The sequence below is a fragment of the Dama dama genome, chromosome 25 (genome assembly GCF_033118175.1).
Source record: "Dama dama isolate Ldn47 chromosome 25, ASM3311817v1, whole genome shotgun sequence".
In the NCBI taxonomy this organism is placed as follows: Eukaryota; Metazoa; Chordata; class Mammalia; order Artiodactyla; family Cervidae; genus Dama; species Dama dama.
The window spans coordinates 16,141,748-16,166,294 of NC_083705.1; the positions used below are offsets into that span (position 1 = coordinate 16,141,748).

Genomic DNA, 24,547 nt, shown 5'->3' on the forward strand with positions numbered 1-24,547 from the left:
CAGAATTCCTCACCAACACAAGTTCCCACTGACTAAATTACCATCACATTCCAGTCGGCCTCCTGAGACCTGGCGTCTAAGACTGGAATGTGGGATTTCCCCAGGCCCGCTCACACACCCCTCAGCAGCTTGCACGCCCTCTGTGCCCGCAGAGCGCCACTCCCACAGCCACGGTCTGAGGACTTTGCCACTATATTGTTCAGGAGACAATTTTATTTACACGGTATTGGAAGGAAGCCCGCCACACCGACTAAGCATGTCCATGAACAGGAACACAAAAGCAGACTTAATCCTTTCTCTGAATACCAAGGATTTTCCCCCGGTTGGAAAAGTGTGTGCTTTATCCAAAAGACCGCCAGGCTTTACCCTGTGCTAACAGCCAGCTTCCCAAACCTTGTCCTCAATTTCCACACAAATTAAATAAAAAACTGGTAGAAATGTGAAACTTTTGTCAACTATGAAAGTGATGAAAGAACAAAAAAATATTTTAATGATTAGAATTAAAAGTCATGATTGTATCAAGGGCAGAAAGATAGATGGAAATAAAATAATCTTGCACTTCATTTTTGAAAGCACTCAGATTCGAGTTCACAAAGACACAATTAGACATTTTAATTCAAACTGTCTTGCAAAGTACTTTACTGTCTCTTAACCTTGCACTGTAAATGTTTGGGGTGAATTATGAAGATAGTACAGGTCGAGGACTTTAAAGATTAGATGCAAAACATTCAGCACTTTGATTAGAAACTTAACACTAGTGTGGATTTTTACACAGTGAGACATGAGGGAAAAGATCTGGGGCAATTATCAGGATTTTTTTTTTCTTTTTGTGTATTACAAATATTTGTATTTAAGTATATTTAAATGTTTAGTCTATAGACCAACAACTAAATTCCTTTGGTGTCTGTGACAGGGTGAAACTGATATAAAATTAATATTCTGAACATGACATTTTGGCATCTACTTAGAGAAAGCCAAACTAAAGTAACTAGTGAGAGATCTCCATGCCTCTCCTCAAATGCTTTAAGTGACTACAAAACATAGCCCTGGAGTGAATACCCGGTGTGTTTTTCCCAAGCAACCCATGGTGGTGGTTTAGTTGCTAAATCGTACCTGCCTCTTGGAACCCCATGGGCCGAAGCCTGCCAGGCTCCTCTGTCCATGGGATTGTCCAGGCAAGAATACTGGAGTGGGCTGCCATTTCCTTCTCCAGGGGATCTTCCCGAGCCAGGAATCGAACCCGGGTCTCCTGCATTGCAGGCCCATTCATTCAATAAATATTTATAGTACCCAGCACTGTTCTAGGTATTGAAATAGAGTAGTAACCAAATAGATGAGACTCCCTACCTTACTGGGACTTAAAGACTAGTGATGGTAGCAAGCTTCCCCAGAATGTTCCCGTGGTATCTCAAAATAACACTTTCTTAACTTAAACCCCAGCTATGCCATTTAACAAGATGTGTGAACTTGGGAAAGTCATTACTTCTCCATACTTCAGTTTTAGGGAAAATAATATTTACCTCACTATATAGTGGAGATTAGGTGAGGTAATATAGTGGAAGTACCTTAAAAGTCCCTGCCATTTTAAGGCTGCTGGATGCATGTTATTTAACTTTTGTATTAGCATGTTCTGGGGCTTCCCCCAGTGGCTCTGCGGTAAAGAGTCTACCTACAATGCAGGAGGCACAGGAGATGCGGTTTGATCCCTGGTTGGAGAAGGTTCCCTGGAGGAGGAAATGGCAACCCACCCAGTATTCTTGCCTTGAAAATTCCATGGACAGAGGAGCCTGGTGGGCTACTGTCCATAGGGTCACAAAGAGTTAGATACGACTGAGAACGCATGCACGCATTAGCATGTTTTAAATGGAGAGCTTCTTTCAGAGAGATCGGGGGCCAATACAAATTGCCAGCAATACATTGTTTTTTTACAGATGAGTGGCACAGCCTATTCTCATTGATACCTCAATCATCCCAAGCACCTAAAAAGTGCCTCCTTCTAGTGATATTTGCTTATCTATCAGGCATGAACTCCAGGGCTCTCATGATAATAGATCTGCCTCACTCCTAAAATTAGGCAATGCTTATTTTGCAAATACTGATGAGACTATCAAAGGCCAATGGGAGAGGCATGTTATTAGACAGCCCATCACATCAAGAAGTGAATTTTCATAAGGAATTCATTTGTGGCTGCGCCTCCAGCTGGAGACAGTGATAGATGGATGATCCAGGCACCCTGCAACACAGAAGAGCCATCCACTGGCTGTTAAAAGCTCTCAGACATCAGTCACACACTCCAGCATCAAATAAAAGAAAACCAACTGTCAATAACCGTAATGAAATCAATTTCAGTTCCCTGCAGGCTTTGAACACTAGAGAGTCTGTACCTTTAGGCTTTGAGATTTTGAGACTTTCAAACCTTTCTCACCTGTTGTACTAGAATATCTCCAATTCGGTTGATGATGAAATTCCTGTCATTGCCAACACAGGATTCCTGCCTTCGCTCCTTCATACTATAGAAGAAATGCTTGTGGATTTCAAGTAACTCATCTAAACAGGGGAAGATTTTGTCCACAGTGCTGTGGTCCAGCTGCAGCTCCTCTTTCATCCCTTTCCTGAAGATCTCAGACATGATGAACAGGGTCTGGATGTGATGCATTTCTGTCTGCATTAGCTCTGGAACAGGTGAGCAGAAACAAGGTTTAAAACAAGTATCCCTGGAGGTTAACTAGATTTACTGTGGTGATCATTTTGCAATATATATACAAATACCATTAAGTTGTCATGAAACTAACATAATGTCATATGTCCGTCAGACCTCAACTTTTTTCAAAAGCATCCCTATTGACCTAAATTTGTAGCTTAACACTGTATATTACACAAATAAAAAAAGAGGGAAGGTTTAGGAATAACAATACTCTTCTACTATTAAATCAGCATTGACTAAATCTTTAATGTAAGCTCAAAATTATTCTCTTCTTCTCTGATATTATAAGAGGATATGTAAAAGTTAAGTCCAATATATACAGAATTCAATGTATCAAACTTTCATAATATAACCAGCTAACATCTTCAGGTACTTCAGTTGGGAACCAAGTTTTATTTTGTCCTGAATACTCCATAAAATATAACTTAGTTTACCTCTTTTTTTTTTTTTTTGCATTGAGTAAGAGCACAATTTGAAAAGACCCTGATGCTGGGAAAGATTGAAGGCAAGAGGAGAAGCGGACGACAGAGAATAAGATGGTTGGATGGCATCACTGACTCAATGGACCTGAGTTTGAGTAAACTCCAGGAGCTGGTGATGGACAGGGAGGCCCGGCGTGCTGCAGTCCATGGGGTAGCAAAGAGTCGGATACGACTGAGTGACTGAACTGAACTGAGGAGCACAATTAGCTTGGTGAATTACATTGAATTAAATACAATAAAGTTCTTCAATGCATACAACAGTAGGTCCTTTCCATTACTGGATCTGTCTCCAAAGTTCTACTTTCTCCAAGAGAAACCAATGTGTTATGATCAAGGGACATCATCAAGAAAGTGAAAACAACAATCCATGTAACAGAAGAAAATAATTGCAAATCATGTATTTGATAAGGGACCCGAGTTCAGAACATAAAAAGAACTCTTTTAACTCAACAATAAAAAAAAACACAACAGTTCAAAATAGGCAAAAGATTTGAATAGAAGTTTGTCTAAAGAGATATACTAATAGCCAATGAGCAAACGAAAACACGAGCAACATCATTAGCCATCAGGGAAACATAAATCAAAACTACCATGAGACACCACATTACATATACTACAATAATTGTGATTCAAAGGATGAACAATAAAGAAGCCTTGGTAAGGATATGGAGAAATCAAAACCCTCATACATCACTGGTGTGAATGTAAAACGTTATAGCTGCTTTGGAAAACAGTTCTTCAAAAGGCTAAACATAAAGTTACCATGTGACCCCCAAATTGGCAACAACCCAAAACGACCATCAAGTCATGATCAGAAGAACAAAGTGTGGTATATCTGTACAATTAACTGTCACTCAACCACGAAAAGGAATAGAGTACTGAATTATATTATAGCATGGATGAACCTTGAAAACAGTGTAAGTGAAAGCAGCCAGGCCCCAAAACCTAAATATTGTACAATTTACACCATATGTCCAGAATAGACAAATTCATAGGGACAGAAAATAGATGAGTGGTTTCCAGGTGCTGGTGGGAGGGGGCAAAGGGGAATGGCTGCTCCTGGGCACAGGGTTTCTTTCTGGAGTACAGAACTGCTCTGGAATTAGACAGTGGTGGGTGGTTGCACAACTTTATAAATATATTAAAAGGTTACAAATATACTATAATATAGATTTGTACACTGTAAAGGGGTGAGTTTTAGATCTCAATTTTTGTGATATATCAATTTTAAAAATACACCATGAGAGAAAACAATAATTCACCATTACTAAGAGCATCAGAAGTCCCCGTTCTAGATTAATGAGTATTTCCAAACCTACATACAGGTTTTAAAAAAGAATACAAAATATCAGCCATGAAAGCAAAACAAATCGAAATGTGGCTTTGTTTATTATTTTATCATAAACAAAACTCTCTTTAATTAGGAACCCACTAATTTATTATTATTATTGTATCCTACCACATTTGTAACACCTACTCTGTACTAAGTATCTACCATGTCACTTCATTTAATCCATTAATCCATTATGACCCCAAATATAAGAATGATTTTCTTATCTTTAAAAGCCAATGAAGAAAAGAGGGTAAATGATTTTCCCTGCAACATAAGACTTTCTGGCCCAAAGGCCCATGCTCTGAACCACACTACATGATAATTCACCCCAAATGGGTTAGGCTATTTTTGATAATATATGAAATCAAGAAATAAAAGAAGAAAATTACAATATAACAAATTGCATGGGAAGTACTAAAGGGGACAGCACCACCCTTTCCAAAGAAATTCCCTCCTACACAGCTCGAGACTGATTTCACAGCATGTACACACAGCGGCTCATCTGACCTGCATAACCGCCTCACACAGGGGAGAAGGGGCCTGGTCACCACTGGACTTCGAGGTGCTTTGCACACACAGGATTAGTGAAAACTAAGGGCTAGGCTCATATTTAAAGTTAAGGTGCCTTCCTGGAACCACTTTTCAGCATCTACTTTGTACTTGAAAATTTTTTAAACTTCATTTTTTCCTAACTACTCTATCATCTAACCTTCCCTAATTCAGACTGCCTTCACCCCAAACAGCATGAAGTCATAAAACCTCCCACAACTGAACCCCATACTCAGCACTGCCACTCACGGTCACACGTGATACTAGTAAGTGCTGCCAGTCCCACTGCGTCTCCGTGAGTGACAGTCCCTGGTGTGTGCAGGCAAACTACAAGGCCGTATATGCAGCGGCCTTGACTACCCCACCTTAAAATATGTTAGCATTCACTGTGATTCTTATAACAGCAGAGGTAAATGAGTAGAGACCAGGCCTAAGTCAACTTGAAAAGGATAGAAGAAATCAAATCTGCTTTGTACCAAGCATGTACAATGCCTCCTTTAAGCCTCACAACATTTTGATCCTGAGCCTCATTATCCCCATTTTACAAAAGGATTTTGAGTTTCAGGTGAGTTAATATTATATCTGAGACTAAGTGACTAGGAAATGGTAGAACCAGAATTTGAATTCCAGCTTGAATCCATGCTCTTTTCTCTGCACCACACTGCTGCAGCCCAGAGACCATGTTTGCAATGCTTACCAAAAATGACATCCTGTCTTTGGATGACATCCTTCTCCTGCCGACTACAAAATGAAGGGTCCACCACCAGACTCCAAGATTCCGCTTCAAACTCCTGGGCATCACTGCTGAGGTCACTCCACAGAGATGAATCTACGACATCTAACATTCGTTAAGAAAAGAAAAACTAAAGTGGGTGAACACGCATAACACAAACAGACCTTCACAAGGGCCTGTGTTTATGGATTCATCACCCTGAAGAAACCTGTTATGAACATAGAAACAACGAAGCCAAAATACTGTGATACAGAACTGAAACAAGGGAAACCAAAAAGCTAGTGAAATGGTTCAGATTGCTCATGAAAAGCAGAGCAGAATCAGGTATTAACAGTGACTGTGCACACACACACACACACACACACATGAAGATTCTTTCGTTTGTTTGGCTTGTTCTATTTTAGTTTTATTTTTGGTAACCTGCAGAGTCCACCACGTGCTCACACAATCTGGAAGTCACTGATTTCTCTGCCCCACGTTACTCTGCACTGAATCTTGTGCTTGTCCACTTGGTTTGCTCTTTACTTGCCTTGCTATCCTCAATGCAAACACGAAGCAGGGTACGGGGCCTTGAGTCACATGTGAGTGCAGATTTTTCTGACAGAATCTGACAACACACACATACCCCCTTCAGGAAAACATTTGTCCAAACAGCACCCCTCAGAGAGAATCCAGCTCAGAGAAGTATAGACGTGATGACAATGGATTTAAAATAAGCAGATATATGGGGAAGAGTCTACTCCTTTCTCTCATCACTCCTTTCCCCTCATTTGGTTTTCCTCTGCCTATTAATACAGCTTGGATACAGCAAGCAATTCCCCAGACTGTCCTCTCAAAAAACATGTTTTTTAAAAATGCTTTTATTCCCCCAGAAGTAGGAGGCAACACAAGGGGATAAATATCTTAGAGATCCAGACAAGTCCAGTCTTAAGTAACTGAAATATATATATACATATATATATATATTTTAAAGTATGATCCTATTCCAATTCATCAACAGCTGTAAAAAAATTTTTTAAAAACCAGCAAGCACACAACATTTCCTTCTCTTCATGTTTATGACACATTCTTTGGGGAGTATGTCCCCTTAAAAAATACATCATGTCCCCTTGGTCACTATCTGGGAGTGTCCTCTGGGGCTCAGTGTTGTTTTTATCAGAAGAACCTGCACCAAAGAGACACCATGGAACAGAATCCTCTTAAACAGAATAAAAGAAAAATGCTTCCATCTTACGTCCTTCAGAAAACGTCCCTTTCAGCCAGTGCTCACAGAAACCCATGTCAGTGCAAGGCTGTCTTCTTCTCACCTTCCGTTAAGAAGGAGTCCGTGGAGGGGGATGAGCCCATGGGCTGGAACAGCTCATCAGAGTGAGACCTGCTTCTCCAGGCGCTGCCGTCACTCTCGGAGTCCAAGGATGCCCCCGGCCTCCTGAAGCTGGAGGGGCAGGGCGGACAGTCAGCAGGGGCTGCCACACTGGGACAGCGAGGCGTCACACCACAGCGAGCCTTACCTTTCCACGGTGCTGCCTGGAACGCTTCTGGACAAGGGATGCACCTGCCCGGCCATTTCCTTCCTCCCCGTTGGCAAGCCGATAGGCATGGAGGAGGAAGGGTGCAAGGAGAGCCCAGGCGATGGGACGTCTCGAAACGAAGAATCTGGAAATCAGAATGGACGCTTCATGATGTTTCCAAAGAGGGCAACGAGTAAAGGTAGTCACTTAAAAGCCAGAAAGCTGAACACTCCAAAGGCGGCTTCTAACGCGTTACAAGCCCAGCCTTGAAACCAGTTTCCTGGCCACATCCCAACACCTGCTTCAAACGTCCCTTCCAGCTCACACCCTCCTGGAACCAGGCTGCAGGCCTGCTTCAGCATATCCACGTGGAGAAACTGGGGGCGGCTGGGATTACACAAACAAACAAGAAGATGGAATGGGGAAACACTGGGATGGCTTGCCCATAAAATGCTGCTTGTACTCCTCAGAGCCAGCTGTAAACAGACACAGGGTGCTATTAGCTATTACTAGAATGCACATCGTGTATGTAAACAGGCAGACACACACACGCATACAGCATGGCAATGGCTTGGGATGATGCGGGGGACTCTGTTCTTTATGCCGTAAGAATGTCAGGCAGATGAAACCTGCAAGCCAAGCTGGGCTCTTCTCTCTCACACCGAAAAAATGAAATGATGCTTCAGTACCTTTCTGGTCAGTTTAAAATGTTATGGGCATCTACATATGTGCATTTGATGTGTATTAAAAGTGACTCTCTGAAAATATTTCAATCCTGTATGATCACTTAGCGCACACCCTTCTCAAGTAAAGGGGGAAAAAGACTTCTATGGAAACCTAAGACATTACAAAGGATTCTACACATGTATGATTTAATTTTATTCTCACGACTCCTAAGTTAAGAGAAGGAACAGATGGTATTCTATCAAGTCTAAAATGCTTTTTAATTATCTTCATGCTTAACCTTATGAATTTGAGGAGTGTCTTCCAGCTGAGGTCAAAGGGACTTCTGGTGAAGAAGCAGGGCTGTGGCCAATGTCACACTTGCCTGCACTAGTTTTCTCTCATGTAACATCACATACAATCACACGTTGCCATCAATTTGCATACTTCCCTAACAACCCTGATTCAAATGGCTTTTAAAACACCGATCACACTGTTGTAGCACTGAAGTGAAAAGTGACCACAAACGTAAAGTGCCTGCCACATGGCAAGCTATGTAATACGTGAAGAAACTGTGAGATCTCTCACATCAAATCAAAGGATTTTCAAATTTAGGACGATGGTCTGTCTAGTTCTTGCATACAATGTAAAGACTGTCAAAGGCTGACAATTACTCCCATTTCAACCATGTATAATTCAAGAAAAAACAGAATCACTGAATTTAACCACATGCAAACAAAACACAGGTATACCCTGAAATTTCAACTGTCATTCTAATGGAGCTGATGCAGTCACAGCCTCAGGCTGGCTACTAAAAAGTACCAGGTTGCTCTGATAATGAATAACAGAGACTGATAAGAATCTATAAATTCTCAACTTGAGGACTTTATCCTATTCTTGTGATTCTTAAGAAGCACGTATTAGGTATTGGTCAAGATAAATATGTGCTACTGCTAGGAAAACATAAAATTATGTACATTTAATGTAGTGTTCGGGATTCCCTGGTAGCTCAGCTGGTAAAGAATCCACCTGCAAGGCAGGAGGCCCTGGTTCGATTTCTGGGTGGGGAAGATCCACTGGAAAAGAGAGGCTACCTACTCCAGTATTCTTGGGCTTCCCTGGCGGCTCAGCTGATAGAGAATCTGCCCGCAATGTGGGAGACCTGGGTTCGATCCCTGGGTTGGGAATATCGCCTGGAGAAGGGAATGGCTACCCACTCCAGTATTCTGGCTTGGAGAATTCCATGGACATGGGGTTGCAAAGAGTCAGACGCAACTGAGCAACTTTCACTTCACTTCACTTCAATATGGTGTTTATCTTTTCCCCCAAGAGGCTGATATCAATAGTGCCTGTAACACTAATTTACATCTTAAAATTGAGGCAGCATCATAAGACCACCTCCTTTCAGCCTTCCCTAATATAAAAGATCATATAGTATATGTAGCACAAAGGCTACTAAGTTTCCAGAGCTTCTGCCATTCTTGCCTTCTTTGTCAAGAAAAATTATGCCAATTATGCCCAGCATGAGGCTTCCCTGGTGGCTCAGAATAAAGAACCTACCTGCCAATGCAGGAGACTCAAGTTCAATCCCTGTGTTGGGAAGATCCCCTGGAGAAGGAAATGGCAACCTACTCCAGTATTCTTGCCTGGGAAATCCCATGGACAGAGGAGCCTAGCAGGCTACCTTCCACGGGGTCACAAGAGAATTGGACACAACTTAGTGACTAAACCACAACATGCCCAGCATATGCTATGAAAGAAGGAATAATTGGGCAAATGAGAGAACTGAAAGAGGGGGAAAATGTGTGTTATGTATGAAATGGAAATAAGTTCTTGCTATTTTTCATATCACTTACTTCCAAGGATGGTCTGTGGTTTGTTCTTATTATATTTCTCTTGGAATTTCTGTAAGGAACATTAGAAACACAAAAAGAAAGATCAAAGCACCACTCGATTACAAGAACATCCACTGTTAAACAGAACAGGCTTCTTATCTTTGCCATTTTCATGTTATTTTATTTCAAACAAAGAGGAATTCAAAGCAGAGGACATAAAACGCAACAAAGAGAAAAGTGTTATGACAATGAGATGTGCACATGGTAAGGGAGGTGCGCCTCAAGAACAGGTCTCAGCAAGAGCCCAGCTTCAGTAAAAGCCTGAGGGAACCAAAAGTCTCCAGCTCCTGTGTTCCAGCCTAGGCTCAGAGAGGAGCTCAGAGCAGCGCGCTCTCTCCTAGGTGTTCTTTCTGTTCCTGGCTATTCTTCCCACCTACAGGACACAAGGACCTTGAGCACTGAAACGCTACCCTCAACTTTGTGACCTGATACAATGTGTGTTTCAAATAACACAGAGGTGGAGACCGCGCGTTTCCCTCTGAAGGGTCCTCGTGCTCACTCATGCGAGCATTTCTGCCTGGGTTTCCAGTGGGAGACAAAGGAACATGATGAGAAACCCCTCTATCTACTCAAGCCCACCACCAGACACCGAGAACGTTCCTCAATGTTTGGTCCAGCACACCTCACAGCGTGGTTTGGGGACCAGTAGCATCACCTGGGAACACGTTCGAAATGCAAATTCTCAGAACCCCCACCCAGACCTCCTGCATCAGGAATTCTGGGAGAGGGGCCCAGAAATCTGTTTTAACAGGCTCTCCAGGTGACTGATGTTGGCTGGCATTTGAGAATTACTGCTCTAAACTTCATTTCCATACTCGCAAGGTTTGCAATGGTAAACCAAGTAGGTCCTGACAGAAAGTCTAACCCACCCATATTATGTAATAAAAACAGAACGTTCCCTCTGCTTCTACAAGTGCATAGTTAAATGAATAAGTATACACTTTGAGCATGTGTTGTTTTATCACTACAATGACCACTTTAAAAATAAATTGAGACAGTAATAGTTAGTAGATCTAAAAACATAAACAGGTAACATTGAAGCAGTGAGCTACATACAAGCATGTAATATCCATACATGACTGAGACGTTACCTTGGTACACGGAGGGGCAGCATCTTTACAGACTTTATGTACATTTCCATTACAGTCTGGAACAAAAGGAAAAGAGAGAAAAGTTTCCATCTTACTTAAATTAATCTGCAAAGTGAAATGCATAAGACTACATCATGCCTTTAAGGATCATTATAAAAATAACAATCCTTGGACATCAAGGAGATCAAACCAGTCCATCCTAAAGAAAATCAACCCTGAATATTCACTGGAAGGACTGATACTGAAGCTGAAAGTCCAATACTCTGGCCACCTGATATAAAGAGCCACTTCACTGGAAAAGACCCTGATGCTGGGAAAGACTGAGGGCAGGAGGAGAAGGGGGCGACAGAGGATGAGAAGGTTGGCTGGTATCACAGACTCGATGGACATGGGTTTGAGCAAGCTCCAGGAGATAGCAAAGGACAGGGAAGCCTGGTGTGCTGCAGTCCATGGGATCACAAAGAGTCGGACATGACTTAGCGACTGAACAACAACAATAAAAATAACATGTAAACATTAAAACTATTTAGAAAACTTAAAAAGGAAAGAAAAAAATGTTTAAATCACATTATTGTCCCAGCACTGGAGCAGAACACACTGTTGATATTTTAATTTCCTTGGAGATATTTTCCCCCTTCTGCATAGGGTCTTATTGATTACGACAGCTGAAATTATGCATGACACACACTTTTGTTTCTGCCTGAGAACTCATGTAGTACTCTGCACCCTTTATTCATCAGGGACTTCTTACATCTGGCAACTGCCTGCTCACACACTGGGGAGAATGACTTTGAGGATGGAAAGAAAGGAAAACGTACAACAATGCTAGGAAAAAAATGTACTGTCAGGCTCTGAGAGAATTCCTACTAATTAGAGGAAACCAAATTAAAAGAGAACAGTTAGCAGCTTGCCTAAGTTTTATTTCATGAAACAATGTGGCCTCATTTCACTGAAAGAAGGATGGGAACACTTCTCCTGCCCACAGGCAAGGCTCAGGCCTCCCTGCTTGGGGACAGCTTCCTGCCAGACTGATGTCTTCCTGCCCTCTTCCCCCTCCCACTCCACCTGCCCCACCAAGACGCCCTCATCCTATCCACCCCCACCCCTACACGCTGTGTGTAGACGGAGGAGCCTGTGGTTTATCAGAAACTTCACGAGAAAGATCCTTCTGTGAGGGGGGAAGTTCTCACTGAATTCCGTCCAAGCCGCACTGGACAGCAGCTGCGGCCCGTGGGAGCTGAGCAGGACACCAGCCCACAGTCCTCCTCCCCGCAGGTCTTCAGAGGCATCCAGCCAACGCCTCAGTGGCCAAGGAGCAGAAGCCAGACTGTCCACGTCCTGGTCCTGCAGGCAAACGCTGAAGTGGGACAGCTTCCTCCTCACCCCAGGACAAGACAATGAGGAAAAGGTAGAGGCTTGGAGAGACCACCAAGCCAGGTTATGCTGGAAATTCACAGCAAGAGGGAGCCACCGAATAGGCCAAAATCCAGAAAAAAGAGGAAAAATTTAGATACGTGAAATGTGCCCTCCCTGAGAAACACAGACCAAAGGCCATGTGGGGAGCACAGGATGTGACCACAGGCCCACAGGACGACAGGCAAACGGAGCTTGGAGGGACAAGAAGCACTTCAAGGAAGAAAAAGAGCAAGAGTGGAACTGAAGCTAAATTGAGAAGAATCGACGTGACAGAGTATCAAATCAGTACTACAAAATTAAACTTGAAAGATTCTCTCCAGAACGTGGAGAAAATACAGGATATAATTATCAAACAAAAGATGTCATACAAAGATGACAGATAACAGATCACATTTCTCCAAGGAAGAAATCAAAAAGGTGAGACCAAAAGTGACAACTGACAGCTACAACTGACAAAAACTTTTATAAGGCCTAAAAAGAACCAAAAAAAGGCAAATTAAAAAGTCTTACTGTTTTCTAGGGAAAAAAAAAACATTAAATGGCACCTATTCTAATAGACACATTCTGACAATATCTGTGTGATTAAAAAATTAAAAGTCCTCTTAAAAAAATTAAAAGTTCTCAGTAGAATACTAACTGCCTAGATATAAGGGACCAGTATTGGTAGAATCTTCAGCGGAAAAGGTTTGGTTGACGAATTTATTCAGTCAGATAAAACTGGCTACTGTGTGAAACAAAGATACACAAGATTTCAGAAAACCGGTTATTACAGTAAACTTCTTGGGGAAAAAATTACCTGAAATCCTATTGCCTATTAAAAATAGAATCAAAATTAAGAGTCAAGAATGGATCAGCTTTATTGAAGGAAAAATACAGCAAAAATGAGCACTGAAACCAAACTAAAGTACTGCATCTTAAAAGTTACTGTAAGTAGAGATACAGAACTAAGTACAAATAGCAAATTATTATTGGAATATCAAATTATTCCTGAAAGATGAAACATATATTATAAAAATAATAATAATTAATTCAGTATACTCATAGAGGCTGGGGTGGGGAAGAGTAACTATAAGAGAAATAAGAGTATTAAATTATAAACCTTCCACATCTCCTTATTATTACTTATCATCAGTAAATATTAAAAGAGTCTACCTTGCCAAATCGTTGGAGAAGATAAAAGCCAATAATATATGGTCTAAACCAGACATCAAGGAAAACAGAGAAGAACTATGAAAGAGTGGACGGTTATAAAATTAAATGTAAATAAGGAAAAAATGCTTAATATTAAACAAGTTCTCTGAGTTACATTACAATTACCTATAGCTAACTTAAAAACACACACCTCAAATTAAAAACACAGAAAGAGTTAAGAGGAATACAAACAAAAAAGAAGTCAATAAGAATATCAATTTTAGACAATGTAAAATTCTTATAAAAGGCATTTAAGTACATTAGGGTAATTTTAAGTTTATGAAAGCTGAATTTGCAGTGAAGCTGTGATTAGTAAAACTTCTGTGCATCAAATCATGTAACATCAAAATGTAAGTAGTCAAGTCTATTTATAAACAAGGAGAATTTTATAGAAATATTTGTGGAAAACTAGCAACTCAGGCTTTAGTAAAGAATACAGACACCACAAGATTTTGAATATTTACATTATTTGTTTTATATCATATTGTGTTTTTAAGATTAGACATAGTAATAATCACAGGCAGAACCAAATACACATCTGAAGAACCTCGACTTAGTCCAGTAAACCAAAAAAAAAAAAAAAAAAAAAACGAAAGTCTTCATGTGTACACGTGTGGATGAAAGCAGCACTTCATGAAGATGAAGATGGTGAGAAAGTAACTGGAAAGAGGGGAAGCTAGCACAGTTTGCTCTCAACAGTCCAGAAGCGCTGATGAGAAGCTACCAGAGCAGGAACCGTGAGAAAGGAGATGAACGAGGGACCACACAGACCAGGAAGCCAGGAAGAAGAGGAGCTGAGACGAACATGCCCACGTTTCCAGCTGGCATCACAAACCCAGCAGGAAGAACTGCCTTCTGCAGGTGGACGGTCAGGTCGGTTTCAGACACCTTGGTCTGGGGGACAATCTCTGTACGCTGATGCCCACAGACGGGGTGTGATGGGGACAGTATTGTTTTATACGGTGGCCCTGCCATAATGCTCAAACAGGGCCACAAGTTACATGGGGGCTCAGCCTCCCTAGGCAACCGGAAGTAGCAAGTGAGGTATAAAGATGCTCATCTGGGAAGAGCAGGTCTAAATACCATATTTTAGAACAAAAGACTGGGTGACTATACTTAGAAACAATAAAGAGAAAAGAACGAGTGCCTGAGAACCAAGTTTGGAGGGCACTCAAAGTTAGGGCAAAGGAGACCATCCAGGGGATAAACAGAAGAGCAGTGTGCTCTGGAAAAGAGGACATCTTTCTGCATGAAGGGACAACAGACATGGAAACAGGAGAGAGGGCAGTGAGTCTGAGAACAGTAATGAGGCAAGATGCTCAGGCCTGACTAGAAAGTGACTCCATGCTTCCATCCAGAAGACGACTTCTGTTAAGCAGTAGGGACAGAGGTCAAAATCAGATCATTAAGGAAGAAGTGGCAGGAATGGACCAGAGCATTGGGTGGAGGCTGCCCAACTTGAGGAGTTAATCTGAAAACCAGGGGAAGGCTTCCCTGGTGGTCCAGCGGTTAAGAACCACCTGCCAGTGCAGGGGACACGGGTTCGATTCCTGGTTCGGGAAGATCCCACATGCTGCGGAGCAACTAAGTCTGTGAGTCACAGCTACTGAACCAGCGCTCTGGAGCCCGCAAGGCACAACTATTGAAGCCTGCTCACCCTAGAGCCCGTGCTCAGCAACAAGAGAAGTCACCACAAAAAGCAGCCTGTGCACTGCAGTGAAGGGTAGCTTCCCACTCATCGCAACGAGGGAAAGCCCACACCCAGCAATGAAGAGCCAGTGCAGCCAAAAATATGTAGATCAATAAATCTCAAATTTTTTTAATTAATAAAAAAAAGTGCAAGGACAAATAGGTCAGAGATACGGCTGGGGGTCAGATGAAGGGATCTGACCCTGTGAACAAGAAAGGAGTCACAACCTATGAAGCATGTGCCATCACGCCAGTTAACTGGCGGCTGACATGCAAGCGCAGGGAAGTGAAGTCGCTCAGTCGTGTCCGACTCTTTGCGACCCCATGAACTGTAGCCCACCAGGCTCCTCTGTCCACGGGCTTTTCCAGGCAAGACTACTGGAGTGGGTTGCCATCTTCTTCTCTAGGAGATCTTCCCAACCCAGGGATTGAACCCAGGTCTCCCACATTGTAGGCAGACGCTTTACCGTCTAAGCCACCAGGGAAGTCATGGAGGCAAGCCATTAACAATCCACAAACAATCCTTTTCACAACCTTCTAAAAATTTAGCAAAGTAAATCACAGCTAGACTGCTTGATGCTATGTTTTAAATGAACAGACTTTATTTTTTAGAGTAGTTTTATTCTTTTTGCTTGATGCTACATCAGGTCCCGTAAAAGAAAGAAATCAAGTCCCCAGGGAAAGCAACATTTAAACATGCATTGAAACTGGCATCTTAAAGACAATGTGTGAATGCATATAGTTACATTTTTAATCGTTTTCTGGGAATTTAATGAAGAACTTTACATATCATCTTCCCCGGCTCTTCACCTCCCTTTGTACTCCCATGCCACTTCCAAAATGTTCCCTGAATTCTGGTCACCAACAAATACCACAAAATGTATTTTATCTGCCTGGGCCTGAATTCTCTTGCACTGAGTTATTCTTTCATTCTACAAAATTTACTAAGCCCCTACTATGCACAAGCATTATTCCAGGCACTACAGACATAGCAGAGGACAAAATCAACAGACAAAAACCCACCCCTCGTAGAATTTATAACCTGGTGAAGGAGACAGATAATAAAATTGATACAGAGAACAGAGAGCAAGTTAGGTGATGTTAAATGCTATAGTGGGATGAGAAAGAGGAAAGGGAGACAGGAAGCAAGCCAAGCAAAGGGTGGTCAGAAAAGGCCTAAGGGGAGCTATCCGAGCAGACCTGAAGGAGGTGAGCGGGCGAACCACTCGGCTGACTGTGGCAAGACGGCTGCAGGCAGGGGGCTATGCAGAAGAGCCCACAGGCACGAGTGCGCCTGGAGCCTGGCCTGCTGGAAGCACAGCGAAGATGCCAGAGGGAACGAACCAGAGGAGTGCGGAGACCACGGGGGCCTTGGAGCCACTGTCAGGGCTCTGGCTGGCCTAGGGGATGACAGGAAGCCATCAAGAGGAGCTGGAACACAGGGATAAATGCCTTGACAAACGCGCTCAGACTGAGGTTTTGGGAATCATACTTTTTGCAGTAAATGCCCAAGGGAACCAGTTGCAAAGCCATTGAGATGGCATCTTTAGACCAAGCTGCTAACAGTGGCAGGTGTGAGAAGTGGCTGGCTCTAAATATTAACATATTTTGAAGCTAGAGCCAAGAGTAACGTTGAAGGCTTGGATGTGGGAATAATTCTGGCACAAGCATTTGGCTGGAAGGATGGGACTGCCACTAACTGAGAGGGTCAGCTTGTAGGTGGGCACAGAGGGGAGTGAGAGGAGCTCCATCGGGGACACGTAACATGTGTGACACTGTTTAGACTTCCAAGTGGAGACGTCAGTAGCAGTGAGGCATGCAAGCCTGTTTTGGGAGAGACCATGGCTTCCCTGGTAGCTCAGAGTGAAGTGTCTGCCTGCAATGTGGGAGACCCAGGTTTGATCCCTGGGTCAGGAAGATCCCCTGGAGAAGGAAATGGCAACCCTCTCCAGTATTCTTGCCTGGAGAATCCCATGGACAGAGGAGTCTGGTGGGCTACAGTTCACGGGGTCGCAAAGAGTTGGACACCACTGAGCAACTTCACATTTCACATCACATGTGGACAAAAAGTATGGAGTCAGCCATCACGGGTCATTGCTTGCTAATGAAACCACACGCAGACCCAAAAACAGAAGTCTACGTGAGCACACTGAGCAAAGGCACTACTCCCAGGATGTTTGTTCTCGGGGGAGGCCGAGCACGAAGACAGCACACGTGGGGCCCAGGAACTTACTGGAACACTGGAATGACTCTTTCCCCAGGAGCGTTTTATCACAAACCAAGCACTGCAGAACCCCAGAGAAAGTTCCAGGGACAAACTGATGTCGAGTCAGTTTCTCTTTGTCTTTGGCATCCTTGCCTTTTGTCTTCAGGTATGGCAGCAGCAGCAAAGTGGGAAAAAAAAACAAGAAAAGAGAAATGCTCAGAGCCAGCCAACTTACAGAAGCCATACAAAGTCTTTACGTGTTCTATCAGGATAGAAGGGCCGCACATTGAGAGATACGATAATGCCAAAATGTAACATCTACCAGGATGAAGTGGTCCCTGTATTTCCAATGCGTTGGAAAATACCCCACAAGAAATACAGAGGTGTTTAAACATGCGTGTATAAAATCTATGGTAAGTGAATTTAAAGGGAAAGTGCAAACTATACTAATTGCTCAAAAACTGAGCCGTTCATGTTTATAGATAGTAGGCATAAAAACTGAATTACCTTCGATTTATTCCGAGGACTGGTCATCCTGTTCATGAGGAAGCTAAAAGTTCGGCTCACTTTGTATTTTTCAGATTCTGATTTGGCAGGTATGATGTATTTATCCCATTCTTCTTCCTGAATTCTACAAAAAAGAACCTGTTATCACAGCTTATAAAACTTATCAGAGGGAGCAAAAAAACCAGGAGTCACACATATATACGTGTGTGCATAGACAAACACAGAGATGTATTTTACACATATATTTCTGTGTACATACATTATACATACATTTAAACATATATATCTTTTCAGCCTTTAATGGTAATTCTAAAGATAAGAATAGAAACTATCAAAAATACATCTTATAGATGAATAGGTGAACAGGTATGTGATAAAGCAACTATCTCACAATGTTAACAATTACAGAATCTAGGTGGTGGAAATAGGTGTTCTAGTATATAATTCTTTCAGCCTTTCTGAATACTTAAAAAATTTTATATTAAAATATTGGAGAAATAAAGGAAACCTTAGGATCACAGCTTTGTTCTAAAAACGTTCATCTCCCTGTTTACCATGCTAATAGAATTTTTCTAGTACCCAGAAGCCAAATAACTAATGACATGAAACTGGGACTTTATTTATTTTTGGAACAGAGACAATACTCAGAAGACACACATTTCTTTGTCCATATAGCCTGAGAAACAGATCATCTGCCTCAGGGTTCCATCTCTCCCACTCAGTCAGTGTTTCTGCAACCTGAGATTCTCTCTGTTGGAAGGGACAGAAGACTACAGAAACCCCCTCAAAATAAGAGGCAAGCTGAAGGTAACTGTACCCAATCTTCGAACACACTGAATATCATTTATTTTCCACTAGCCCACAGAATCACTCTTTAGGAGGAAAAAAAGGGTCCCAGCTATGAAAATAAAATTTCCCTGGAACTTTCTTATTTTCCCAGAACTGTCTCTGATCTTCTGATACTTCTAATCTTATCACAGAAAGCGTGAATATATTAAAGACCAAGCAGATAACATTTCTGCAGACTATTTCCATAGTAAACATTTCATAAACAATGTCTCTCCAACCCCCTCAGACTTCTCATTTGTCAGTGTTAGTGGCTAATAGCTTCATCCCTGGGAAATACTTTTCAAAAGCAAGCATACTATAGATATGCATGAAATGTGAAATGACAACTTTCTAGGACTTCAATTTTTCCTATCTAATCAAAGACTAAATTATTTCTAAGGTTCTTTCTCACACTTAAAGATAACATGTAACTACCTGGTACACATTAAACAAAACTATGTTATTTGACCTTTCTATTAGACTTGGGAATTCCAATCTATGAATGCATTTAAAATAAATAAGGAATACTTCAGAGCTACCTCTTGGTCCTGCAGGACAGTGTGTGTCCTGCCACTAAAACCCTGCAGTTAGTGAAACTGGGTTTTCTACTTACAGAAAGTAGTTTCAAAGGTAAACAGAAATGAAAGTGTCTTAACATGAGGAACCCAGGCCCTCTTATTTTCCTTCTACTTTCACAGTCACCTTCTCAGATAACTCACTGGTTAATATATCCATAAAGTTCTATACCTCTTGTGTCTTAAGCATCCTACTTTGCAAAACTCTTGGAATAATATGGAATGGAGAAAAAAGTACATTTAAAAGCTGAAAAAAATCCTCTCTGGAACACCTTTTGGGACCCCATCAAGAGCACTCCAATATCTAAGAGAAGAACAATATGGGAGGAAACCTAACTCTTGGAACTAAAGAATGATAAGATCAATATGAATTCTGAAGTCAGGAAGTCCTCTCTCCTACTTCACAGCAGGAACACAATACTCTCTCAAATAAAAGAAAACATTTTCTTGTTTATCTGACTCTACTCCAATTCCTTCCCATGCTACAGAAAACTGTATCAAGCACAACATTACAGCTTTGATTTAAAACCTATATGTGCACCTAATTTGGCAAATATCCTATATGGGAGATAATGAAGGACAGGGAAGCCTGGTGTGCTACAGTCCATGGGGTCACAAAGAGTTGGACACGATTTAATGACTGAACAACAATAACATATACTTCTTCTAAAAATGACATAAAATTATACCTTTTAATCTTTAAATTCAAAGGCTGAGAAGAACCAAGATGTGACAAAGTAAACCAAAAAATACTGAAACACTAAATATTAGAAACTCTGAATCATCTAACCTGGTAGACAGTGAGGATCATAGACATGAGCCACTTTCAGATTGTAAGAATGAAAATCACAGTGTAACTTCTGGGCAGATGTAGAAGGTTGGTTGATTCCATGTTTCAAATCTAATTTAGCTATGTGGTATTCACTTACATAACAATTAGTTACTTTAGAGAAGAACTCAGAGGGAAAAATCCTCAACTGATTTCATAACAGAATGTAAACAGTCTTCAATTTATCAAAATCTGTAAAAAAAATTTACTTAAAGTTTTTCCACATCCCAGAACAAGAATGCCTAACTCTATTGTTGATTTGATGACCAATAAGATTACTCACAATACAGTTTTACAAGCCCCATTCTTCAGAGAATCTTGATATTACCTTTTTAATAGATAAACAGATATTTAAAGTATCTTAATAATATGGATATAGCCTCAATATCTTAATTCCTAACTTTTTTTTTTTAAAGAACTGGGCATCTAACTAAAAAGCTCCAGTTACCCAAATTGAAAATTGACAGAGTTGAGACTTCAACTTTGAATACTCAGAAGCTCAGGGTTTTTTTTTTTTTTTTTAAATAAAAGGCAGTAGATCCATCAGATTTAAGATGGAAGGTGGCAATAAAATAACTGAGTCATACCATATAATCCTAAGAACTTGGGATAGATGAAGTGTCTGCTCCTACAGGAATGAGCCTGCAAGGTTCAAAATGAGCCCCCCCGCCCCTTTTACCTGGCTGAACTCTTTTCCAGAAACTAAGTGATCAACATAAATAAGGGAGTTCTGCAGAAGGCAAACCCTCAAGTAAATATCTATAACATGACCAAAGCAAAGCATTAGGGTCTAGGCAGGTATCATACTGGCGTAATCAACAAGCTATCAGGAATACAGTAGGTGAAGTGAAAGATCGACTCTACTGGCTACACCAGGGGATGTGACTAAGGAAGGTGGATGCTTTCAGGATGTAGACCAGAGACAGACCAAAGAATGGGGAAAAAAACAGGAATGAGGAATATGAGAGAAAGAGATGCGCCTTATACATCCTGTCCAAGTTAACACTTTTTGTTGCTGTTGTTCAAGCTCTTTTACTTTTTGTTTTTTTAATTCTAAATTCATTTGGTTTTTAATTGAAGGATAATTGCTTTACAGAATTGGGTTGGTCTCTGCCAAACATCAACACGAATCGGCCACAGGTATACATGTGTCCCTTCCCTCTTGAACCTCGCTCCCATCTCTCTCCCCATCCCACCCCTCTAGGTTGTTAATGGAACTCTGATTTGAGTTCCCCGGGTCATCCAGCAAATTCCCACTGGCTATGTGTTTTACATATGATTATGTAGGTTTCCATGTTACTCTCTCCACACAACCCACCTCCTCTTTCCTCCCTGCTGCCCCATGTCCATCAGTCTATTCTGTCTGTGTCTCCATTCAAGCTAACACATTTCATAAGTCAGTACTTAACCTATTCTGACATTGGCTCTTTCAGTCTTAAATTCCTCTCCTGATGGAAAATATTTTTGATTTAAAAAAAATCTTTACAATCAGTCCATTACTTCAATTGTTAAAAGGATGGCAAGGAGAAGACTGCTAACCAAAATGATGACCAGGATGATGAACAAATTCCAGAAGTAGTCAGTAAAGCATTTAAATAAGTAATAAACGTAAATCATCTAAAATGGTGCCAGGCACATAAAAACACCCAACAACAGTTATTGCTCTCTACTGTCATCATCGTCATTGTCCTGATGCCATCCTCATCAGTCTATTCTTAAAGGGCATTCTTAGTCTGTCTCTGCTTCAAAACTATTCTGGTTTCCAAAAAATAGAAAGGAACAAAAGGAGATTTCTTTTTCTTGTTCATACTTCTAGTCCAAAATTTAAAGCAAAATAGTCCATTCTGATCTATATAGGAAAAGATCTCAGAGTTTGAGCATTAATAGCACCCAAATTAAAACTATTTTCTTCCTTCTCAGATGGTCTCTCAAAGTCAAACATCTGTGCCATCCAAATCTGCATAGTAATCAGACCGTTGATAATGTTCAAAGCATTTTCTGTATCATTTATTCTTTGTTTCAAACTTCACCCTTCTAAACAAGACTCCGTGACAACGGACAGCAGGGATGTTAGGCACTCTCTGTAACTGGCGCCAGGGGCCTGTTGTCACGCAGCAGTCTTCCTGTCGTGGTGGACAGACCTTCCTAAAGCAGGCGGTCTCACACCGCTCCCCACTGTCCTGGGCAAGGACGTGTTCGGCTTTGAAAACCACCCCAGCCTACGCTTCCCGTCCTGAGCCCCGCTCATCCAGGCGCTGAGCGGAGCGGCTGGCACACGGCCGCCCGTACGGGTCACAAAGGCAGCGGAGCCTCGGGCCGGCTCGTCACGCACAGCCTCCCACGAGCTACTGAACAGGCATCGGAAACGACGGCTAAACATTTCCAAAGATGGATCAAACAGTGCCTCAGGAAATCGGAAAGAGTCAAAATACCTTTTTTCTCTTGGTGGCTCCGGCAAGCTGTAGGCTCTTTGCTCTACAAGACACAGAACAACAGAATGAAAACCAAGGCAGACGAACTAGCAGTCATGCGTTAGTCTGAAGTGCACACAATGTATTCAACTCTACCTTATCATTATACATACCACCAGTTAGCAAATAACAAGAAAACAAGTTATTTTGTGTAACTAGGGCACTGCTCCAGATATCTTTAACACTTTCCCTAATTCGGAGAAAATGGAGAGGACGCCAAAACATGGCAACATTCAATGATTTTAAGAACTAAGTTAGCATCAGCAAGGGGCAGCAAACATTTTCAGAAGGGTGGAAACCCAGTTCTACCTTTCTCAGTATCTCTCACTAGGGCTTCATCCCCTGTTGTTGTTGTTCTTTTTTTTTTTAACTTTTTATTTTATATTGGAACATAGCCAATTAACAATGTTGTGATAGTTCAGGCAGATGGCAAAGGGACTCAGCCATACATATACATATCCATTCTCCCCCAAATTTCCCTCCTATCCCTTCATTCCTTACTCTTAACACTCGTTTTCCCACATAATACAGAATCAATAAATATCTTAGAGGCTTTTTCGCAAAACTTAAAAGAAAAGTCTTGAAAGCCAGCCTAAGGGAGAGTCCATTTTAATATATCTGTAGTGCCTTCACAGAGCAGTCAGTTTGGAGATCGGCTTTGTGGCTTATGGGACGTGGGGAGTGCCTCCCCCGCCGGGCTCAGGGGTGGGAGAGTAGGAAGGGGAGACTCGTGCAAGCGCTCAGCACCACCTTGCTTCCCCAGGGATGGAGCAGAGGCACTGATGTGTACACAGTGAGAGGCACTGAAGGGGGGCGGCCCCTGTGGAGCCCAGCACCCACGCGGCAGGGACACTGTCACAGTCCAGGACAGTGAAGAGGCAAGGCTGGGCTGCAGCGGGAAACGGGCCAGAGGGACACGGAGGAAAGCTAAGAAATACACATCCTCGGAAATGTGGAATTTCACTGCTGAAATTGTAGGTAGTAGAAAACCCACTGTGAAGAATCCGAAGACTTTTATTTTCTTCCCATTAAATATCCTGCAAATTAAGTCATCAGCAAAAAGCTTTATTCTTATGGTACACAAACTGAGGTGTCAGGAGAATAAGCCATGTAGCCAAAATAATCAAGCGAATAAAGTAATAGAATCAGGCTCAGGAAACTGGACAAAATCTAACAGGATTCCATCCCTCAGAGCACAATAATGTTCAAAAGTACATTCACTGCACTTCTCAAATTCTTAAGTGTAGAGCACTTTTGTCTGTCTTAGTGATGCTGTAATTGTCATTTCAACATTGAGAATATTCCTTTTTACCTAAACCCATGAACTACCAAAGGGAATTATAGTGAATTTTGTTTCATGCATAAAACATTAATAATAAAGTTGCCACCATTGTACTCTGGGCTCAAAAAAAACAGAACCAAAAAAAAAAAAAAAAAAAGCATGAGAAATTATCATAAGTAACCCTTTGGAAATGATAAGGAAAACAGAACATTACAAATACGTATAAAAAAGACTGAAAGACTATCTTTGTATATCTATATTATAGCTCATGTACTAGAGTTTTCCACTGACGAAAAGAAAACTTGTACTCTGCTCAAATAGAAAGAAATTTAGAGCTACTCAAAACTCATTGATCGAGGATTTATAAGAACACAAATATCAATTTACCTCTGATTAAGCAGACTGAACAATGAAACATTAGAACACATCTTCAAAGCAGTCAAGCTTTCACACATGTGCTGTGATCATACACAGTGAAAAGGTATCAATGCTGCCATTAAAAGGAATCCCAACCTAAGCTAAGGTCAGGGGGACCTGGAGATCCTAGAAAGACTTATGGTATTAAAAAAAAAAATCCAGGGCAAATTCAATC

The 24,547-nt window shown here is 41.5% G+C and overlaps 1 protein-coding gene across 11 annotated transcripts in view; it reads right to left on the reverse strand.

Annotated features, from left to right (window-relative positions):
* The window catches only part of ARHGEF28 (Rho guanine nucleotide exchange factor 28), a 323,435-nt gene that overhangs the window by 68,828 nt on the left and 230,060 nt on the right, over positions 1-24,547 (reverse strand). For all 11 annotated transcript variants that reach the window (XR_009690541.1, XR_009690540.1, XM_061129550.1 and 8 more), the window contains 9 exons: positions 22,635-22,677; positions 17,971-18,094; positions 17,491-17,623; positions 10,962-11,017; positions 9,832-9,880; positions 7,313-7,457; positions 7,109-7,236; positions 5,766-5,906; positions 2,426-2,673 (listed from right to left, as the gene is read on the reverse strand). Coding sequence is in view for 9 of the 11 variants with exons in the window: in XM_061129550.1 (XP_060985533.1) it covers positions 2,426-2,673; positions 5,766-5,906; positions 7,109-7,236; positions 7,313-7,457; positions 9,832-9,880; positions 10,962-11,017; positions 17,491-17,623; positions 17,971-18,094; positions 22,635-22,677 (1,067 nt within the window). In the remaining 2 variants the exon portion in view is untranslated. The remainder of the gene's footprint in view (positions 1-2,425; positions 2,674-5,765; positions 5,907-7,108; positions 7,237-7,312; positions 7,458-9,831; positions 9,881-10,961; positions 11,018-17,490; positions 17,624-17,970; positions 18,095-22,634; positions 22,678-24,547) is intronic.